Genomic DNA, 7,803 nt, shown 5'->3' with positions numbered 1-7,803 from the left:
CGTTTATCCTTAGGTACGTTCCGTTTCACGCATGATGCATTATTTATCCTTGTTATTCACCAAATGTTAAAGAAGGATAAACGATGCATCACGCGTATCATGCGTGAAACGGAACGCACCCCTTGTTATTCGGCAAATGTTAAAGAAAGATAAATGATGTATCATGCGTATCATGCGTGAAACGGAACGCGCCCCTAGTGTACGTGATCACGTGGGCGTTTCCCCGCTTCCTCCTTGGTCGTAAAGCGAGAGGGGTGTAATCGCGATTGTTACGAGGAGAATTTGCCTGTAGACTTCGGTTCCCGTATCGTCGCCCGGGTCCGGCGTCGGAAAGGAGCTCTTCGTTAAGGACGGCGACACGGTGAAGCCGGAACAGAAGCTGTGCAGCATCGACATCGGCGCGACCGGCATAGACGCGCCGGCGCGGGTCTCGGCGGCGGAGCCGCCGCGCTCGGTGGTGGCGACGGTGCCGCGGCAGCGGGTTTCGCCGGCGCCGGAGCAGCTGCGGCGGGCCGCGACTCCTTCGCCGCGGGCGCGGCGCTCAAACACGCTCAGGTAAATAAGGCCCATGACGCCGTTGCGTCACGTGACTCGCGAGCATTTATGCGAGAACGGCATCGCTTTCAGTCGCTGGAAGGCGCGAAGGTTCAGCTACCTCCTACCGATTACGCACGCGAGATAATCGGCACCAGGACAGAACAGCGAGTGAAGACAAATAGGATGCGACGGCGTATCGCGGAACGTTTGAAGGATGCGCTGAACACGAGCACTATGCTGACTACGTTTAATGAAATTGATATGAGGTAACTTGAGGGATCGTCTCGCTTATTAGCGAGAAAGTGGTACCTGAATACCGGCTTCGTATTCTTCTGCCTTTCATTTCACGTTTATTATGAATTTGCAGTCGCATTATGGAATTCCGAAAGACGCACCAGGACTCGTTCACGAAAAAGTACGGTATCAAACTTGGGTTCATGAGCCATTTCGTCGCGGCCAGTGCCTACGCTCTGAAAGACCAGCCCGTGGTGAACGCCATGATAGACAGCACCGACATCGTATACAGAGATTACGTAGACATTAGCGTGGCGGTCGCGACGCCGAAGGGGCTCGTCGAGTCGGTTCTTCGCAGGGTGGAGAACAAGAACTTCGCCGAGATCGAGATCGCGCTGGCCGCCATGGGCGAGAAGGCCAGGAAAGGGAAGATCACCGTCGAGGACATGGACGGCGGCACCTTCACGATAAGCAACGGCGGCGTTTTCGGCTCGTTGCTGAGCACCCCCATCACCACAAGCTAAATGAAACGTATCCCAAGTTATTAAAGGCCAGCCAAGATAACTCGAGGATCCTCCACGGCGTCTTTGATCTTCCTCAGGAACATGACAACCTAGCGATTGCGTCGCTTAACGAACGTCTGAATTCCCCAGGTTGTTATTCGGCCAATGATGTACGTGGCTCTTACGTACGATCTTCGGCTGATCAACGGACCCGAGTATGTAGTTTTCGGCTCGTTGCTGAGCACCCCCATCATCAATCCGCCGCAAAGCGCGATTCTCGGCATGCAGGGCGTCTTCAAAGTTACCTCTCCCTTGAATGCGACAGACTTTCCCGCCGAGATGCTCGGCACAAGTGCAGTATCCGTATTTAACTATAAACAGTATAAACAGTAAATAAACAGTATCCGTATTTAAATATCTATCGAGCCACGTTACTTATCCTACGACGCCCGCGGTGTGATTCAACAACGCTAAGGAGACTTAGATTGGTGAGATTTTATTTAGCGTGTGTGTGCTTACATACTTCAAGTATGTAGATCCACAATCTAAATGAAACGTATCCCAAGTTATTAAAGGCCAGCCAAGATAACTCGAGGATCCTCCACGGCGTCTTTGATCTTCCTTAGGAACATGACAGCCTCGGGTCCGTTGATCAGCCGAAGATCGTACGTAAGAGCCACGTACATCATTGGCCGAATTTCGACGAAAGTTACCTCTCCCTTAACGGCGATCGGTCTGTCGAAGACGCCCTGCATGCCGAGAATCGCGCTCTGCGGCGGATTGATGATGGGGGTGCTCAGCAACGAGCCGAAAACTACATACTTAGTATGTAGATCCACAAGCTAAAATAAAATCTCACCAATCTAAGTCTCCTTAGCGTTGTTGAATCACACCGCGGGCGTCGTAGGATAAGTAACGTGGCTCGATAGATATTTAAATACGGATACTGTTTATTTACTGTTTATACTGTTTATAGTTAAATACGGATACTGCACTTGTGCCGAGCATCTCGGCGGAAAAGTCTGTCGCATTCTCGAGAAAGAGCGAGAGAGAGAGAGAGAGAGAGAGAGCGGGGCATTCGTGTTCTTGTAAATCAAAAGGCTGTTTATTAAATAACAAGATAAAAAAATCAACATGTTGTGTGGAGCGAGACGAACGGGGCGTTTACGTATATAAGAGCACACTGCCAGGTCCTAGCGGCGAACGGGTATTTCGTACGAATCCACTCCGCGTGCTGATAACGGCGTTATCTCGCGACGTCTCTGATCGCCGTGTTCTGCGTCGTCAGGCCGCGGCTTTATCCGCGACGATGCGCGAGTGCTCTCTTAGTCCCATTGTATATTATATATTTATATATTTATTTATTTATTTTTTTGTATATTATATATTTATAATATACGCGAACTATGTAAATTATATGTACACACGATTAAAGCAATGAGAAAGGATATCTTCGATTTGTTTCTTACCTATTTCATATACGTTCGTTCATATAAGATGATAAATTAGACGGACACATCTGAAAATTAATCATTCTCAGTACAAATTAATAAAATAGAAAAGTGTGAGATCTACTGACACAAAAGTTACTTAAAAACGAATCTGGAAACACGAGTAAAATGTGAACATCATGGACGAGTACGTGTGAACTATTCATAAAATAAATATTTTTTAAAAATAGAAGCGTTAACGTATCTTATCTTTGGTATATAATTCACGAGCTGACGACATTATCACAGGTCCGGGCGCGCTAACACGCTGTTATTTGTATTGTTACACTTTCTGCGCTCAAAATGACGACAGACCCAGGGATTCCGATGATCTAAAGATGTTAAACTCTAAGAAACTATTTAGACATTTCGTTATTCGAGGATTTGGAAATGTAGAAATTTGTACGTGTACAGCGCTAGATTAACTGATAAAATTAAATCGTCAGATCGAAACGTTTACGTTTATTCGTACAATCCTTACATTTTCCTTTGTTTTAAAACTTTTTGACCTTCGAGTTGTTATTATGTTCGGTCATTACGGTGTCTTGCAACTAAGAAACTGAAACGGGCATTTTATTTTTTATATAATACTTTATATAATATACTTTATATAACTTTGACTTTATCGATTAAACCTCATATTTTAGTTTAATTGCACATGTGCGATGTGTATTTATAATTAAGATGAAACTTTTAAGATATATTGAATTACTTAGACATACATTTAATAACTTAATCCTTGCAGAACCGAGCAAAAATATGTTTATTAGAATCGAAGTCGTAGAGCGAACGGAGACCACACTTCTGCGCGATCTCTTTCAATTCTTTGGTAAAGTTCTTCAAAGCTTCGTTGCGAAATTCTGCCATATTTTTACGCAACTCCACAATCACCGGAGCACCAGTAGATGCCAGCGGTGCCAAATTTGCTAATTGTTTTGTCATATTGTGCGCCACCCAAATCAGATGGAATCTATTCACGTATTCACACTTAGACTTGAGAGACTCCAGCGACGTTGCAGGATGAAAGATTATCTAAAAATGAAACTGTTATACACAAAATGTTGACTGGCTCGTAGCGGAATACAAAACGTACTTTGTGATTTGGTACTTCCACCCAAGAAATCCTTTTATCCCGTTTAGATTTCTCTTCGGTGCTTGTCCACGATTCGTTTTCCATTTCAATATCCGGCATTTCGCTCACTATAATGCCATTTAAGATTGAAGCGTCCCTGTGAGCACCTACGTAATCCTCGCACAGCGGCTCTTTCGCTCTTATTTCGTGAATCGCACGCATTGTCTCACGTTCGGCAATATCGGTTGCCCTAAGCCTTTAATATATACGAATTTAGGAATCTTTAACTATGAAGAAACGAGAATATATTTTATTACTTGTCGCCGTCTTTCTCAACAGCGGCCCAAGTGAAGAAAGGACCGTTCACGATGTCTCCCAAGTATGCGTAATGTAGAAAGCCAGGCCCACATTGAATGATATTATTCAACAGAGTCGGATTGCTTCTGACTGCTTCACCTTCGAGCCATGTAAAAGCCACTCCATTATTTCTCCAAAATCTGACAATTATAATAACACACTGTACTGTTGCAGCCGATTGAAATAATCATTTCACCTCAAGTAGTACACTGAGAAAACAGTCTCTGAAAATTTATTTGTGGCATATAACGTTTGTTTCACTGAAATAAACATTATATGCCACAAATAAATTTTCAAAGACTTTTCTCTCAGTGAATAGCTCGTCGTTTCGATTGCAAAATTTGCTTTAATTGTACGCTTATTACAGACAAACGTACCTATATTCTTGTATAGTAAGACTAGTCGTACATCGGGGCTTTAAGATCATATAATAATCCCAGTCAAAAATGCCTTCTCTGTAGTCATATCTGGTTTTTAACAACTTCCTGACTCTGCGATCCCAATAATTCACGATGGGAACTCCCTCGCATGTAGCACGCGTCCAGAATCTTATAACACAAGTTAGTACGGAAATACACAGGAGCTCGCAAAAACATTAAGAAACCAGTGATATCTACTGAAGCTTTGCACGGTAGGATCTCGTCAAATGAAGTTTTGCATCTCGGAATACCAAAATCCATCACTGTTCAAAGTCATCACTTTCCTATGGTGTATCCTCAATTAACTTACTTAAAAATGGATTCCAAATTATCTCTATCCTTGTGCTTAAATTTTTCTAACGATAACCATGGACAGTCGACGGTCCGAGTCGGAATATCGATCAGTTGTTTGGCGCATTTTGCCAAGTATTTAGCCGTAGCCGGTCTCAAAAGGGTGTTCCCTAAAATCTCCAAGTAATACCGCGTCGTCTCCTGCAGTCCTTCAGTATATCAATCAGAGAGTGTGTTAACCCCTTTGACTTCCAGTACAGATTTGATATTAATATCCGCAGGTACGTACCTAAATCTTTTTCTAAGCAAACGCTCAATAAAAGTATCGATCTGGCAACTTGCTCCAAAGTCGGTTCGATAACGTGATACGTGATAATTTGATCAGGATGTGTGTAAGATGAAGCTAGCGTCTTCACAATGTGCCGCGCGTCGCCAGAACCTACAATCAATACTTCAAGAACGCTTGAAACACGGTCTTCTGTTTGTGTCACTTCAGTTTGTAAATCTAGCGGTTGACTACATCCCCACCACATATTGTTCCGAGATTTGCTGAACTTAACGAAATATACGAAATACTTCCATAGAATCGTCTATGTACGTACAATTATCAGGATTTCTATCACTGTTACCAAGCATGCTTCAACATCTGTTATTTCCATGACAACTGCATAAATATATAAGTACATGCGAAGAGAATGTGTTCTTGAATTCTATTTTGTTGTGTAACAAATATGTATTCTAAACTTCTTTCCGTAAAGTCTCCCTTCTGTTCTAAACAGAGATACACGCATAAATTAATTGGAGGCAGAAATTAAATGAATGAAGAAAGACATTTGGCTAGAGGAGTAAGAAGTATTATATTAAAATAAAAACATTATAGATTTATATATAATAAAATTATAAACATATTATATATAGTGACATAGTCATGTCTTTTAGACTTATAAAACCATTTATTTATTCCTATGTATAGAATCTGTGACACAGATAAAAATAGTTCCCTTTTGAACTTCCTTCCAACAAAGTTCGTTTATAAAGGTTCTACGTATTTATTCAGCACGACAGCTCATTTGTCCCTCTTTTTCTGTGCCCGTTTATTACCACAGCGTTGCAAAAGATCAGTAATAGGGCCTTTATGTTGAAATATAGCGACGAGCTGTGTACGTGCTTCGTTCATGCCTTCGCTGATTAGACTACTGCGCTGCATGTTGCCCTTGATCAGTTCATTTACACGCTCGAGCCCGTCACTGTGCTTACTTTTTACAGTTTGCTGCGATTCCAATAGCATGAGCGTCGTTTTTAATTTTTCGTGAACCTACAAACATATTTCGTACAAATGTGATTTATGTTACCGAGCATAAAATAAATTGGAAGAAAAGCTGGACGACAGTTGGCATACCTGTTTTTCAAGGGTCGCAATATCTTCCATTTGCGTAGTGAGATGATAGATTTTCCACCCGTTCAGTTTCTGTAACACGTGTTTCTGTTGCGCCAATTCGGCAACTGTTGGTCTTCTCTCCTCACGAGGTCGAACATCACTTGGCCTTCTATAATGGTGTAATCTAACTGTCCATTTATTTTTCCAAGAAGAGCCTAAAAACAAATTTGTGATTAGAATATAATTAAACTCAATCGTATAGAAAATACAACCTAATGTAACAGAACTAAACGCACCTAATAAACTTGGTACAGGCCGTGTCCGTATTGTGAGTTCCGTTTGCTGAGTAGACGACTTAATATCACTTTGTACATTGGAGAGTTGCCTCTTGTCGGACAACTTCTCTTTTGATTCCTCTTTAATATCCTTCTTCAATTTTTCCTCCGTGATAAATTGCATCTCTTCCTCCGTACATCTAGGCTCAGTTAATTCTACACCCGCAAACTGTTGCTTGCGAGGCTTTTTCCTCGGTGACATTTCTATGGTGGGATTAATAGTAATCCTAGATTGCTCAAGTTCCTCGTCAAGACCTGGCGAAGACGTGGCGGATACGGTCGTGGACCCAGAGCTTTGGCATCCACCACCATCCTGATCTCCTTTCGGCGAACATGGCGGACTGGACATTGATCTACTTGATGGCAAAGCTGCTAATACAGGAACTAAATTTTTAGCTGCACCTGCAAGAAATTGTGACTCCCCTGTGAAATTGAAATTCTATAATGGATCTTCATTAACAAGAACAATTAACAAAAACTTATCTTAATATATGATAGAGCAATTAATTATGGTAACATACTAAAGGAATATACTACAGAAAACCAAATTTAGAATTGTTGTATCGCCAGTAATTAAAACAAAATACTAAAGGGTTAGATCGACCAAGGCTGGCAGTTTTATTTTAAATTTTACCACGACGTTTCGGCCAGTAATACTGGTCCTTTTCAAGTGGATCCTATTGCTTGTGACAACGAAGCATCTACAAATCAATTACTTAGTCAAAATATAAAACGGTAATAACTTGTAAAACTATAAATTATAAAATATAAAGCGGTAATAAATTATAAAAAGAACTACGAGTAAATTTCTCAGTCATAATATAAAATAATAAATTATAAAGGAAGAACTTACAGGAAAATATAAAATTAGGCTAATCGTCATCGCACATAGAAATATACGCCTTCGCACGTGTCATGTCACCAAGAGACTAAATAGTTGGAACAGAACAAAGGGACATTGCTAAGATCCTCCCGTCATGACATATAGAAGGGGACCGGAGAAACAAATACACTGAAAATCTGAACACGATATATGATAAAATCGTTCGACTCACCTAGTTAGTTATAACTTCATATTTATTTTTATTTATTTGTTTCTCCGGCCCCCTTCTATATGTCATGACGGGAGGATCTTAGCAATGTCCCTTTGTTCTGTTCCAACTATTTAGTCTCTAGGTGACACGTGC

At 41.5% G+C, this 7,803-nt stretch overlaps 2 protein-coding genes and 1 pseudogene across 6 annotated transcripts; 1 reads left to right on the top strand and 2 right to left on the bottom strand.

The window, feature by feature from the left end:
* Positions 1 to 292: 292 nt before the first annotated feature.
* Positions 293 to 3,217, top strand: LOC105555850 (annotated as a pseudogene).
* Positions 2,745 to 5,754, bottom strand: LOC105555847 (dynein assembly factor 3, axonemal homolog). 5 transcript variants are annotated; one of them, XM_012002890.1, is made up of 7 exons: positions 5,193 to 5,754; positions 4,923 to 5,112; positions 4,571 to 4,741; positions 4,154 to 4,333; positions 3,858 to 4,092; positions 3,487 to 3,796; positions 2,745 to 3,323 (listed from the first exon to the last, which is right to left on the bottom strand). In XM_012002890.1, exons 1-6 carry the CDS (start codon positions 5,434 to 5,436, stop codon positions 3,497 to 3,499), a joined length of 1,320 nt encoding a protein of 439 aa, XP_011858280.1. In that variant the 5' UTR covers positions 5,437 to 5,754; the 3' UTR covers positions 2,745 to 3,323; positions 3,487 to 3,496. The 5 variants fall into 5 exon arrangements, with proteins under 5 accessions (XP_011858280.1, XP_011858281.1, XP_011858282.1 ...); XM_012002891.1 differs by lacking the exon at positions 2,745 to 3,323 and having other exon boundaries at positions 3,368 to 3,796; positions 5,193 to 5,354; positions 5,506 to 5,754; XM_012002892.1 differs by lacking the exon at positions 2,745 to 3,323 and having other exon boundaries at positions 3,368 to 3,796; positions 5,193 to 5,342; positions 5,506 to 5,754.
* Positions 5,755 to 5,836: 82 nt separating this feature from the next.
* Positions 5,837 to 7,303, bottom strand: LOC105555849 (histone deacetylase complex subunit SAP130). The gene is made up of 3 exons (XM_012002894.1): positions 6,578 to 7,303; positions 6,303 to 6,496; positions 5,837 to 6,218 (listed from the first exon to the last, which is right to left on the bottom strand). Exons 1-3 carry the CDS (start codon positions 6,963 to 6,965, stop codon positions 5,970 to 5,972), a joined length of 831 nt encoding a protein of 276 aa, XP_011858284.1. The 5' UTR covers positions 6,966 to 7,303; the 3' UTR covers positions 5,837 to 5,969.
* Positions 7,304 to 7,803: the final 500 nt, after the last annotated feature.

The sequence above is a fragment of the Vollenhovia emeryi genome, unplaced genomic scaffold (assembly GCF_000949405.1).
Source record: "Vollenhovia emeryi isolate VEMERY1.0 unplaced genomic scaffold, V.emery_V1.0 DF940644.1, whole genome shotgun sequence".
NCBI lineage: Eukaryota > Metazoa > Arthropoda > Insecta > Hymenoptera > Formicidae > Vollenhovia > Vollenhovia emeryi.
This window is presented reverse-complemented; position numbering and strand designations above follow the sequence as displayed.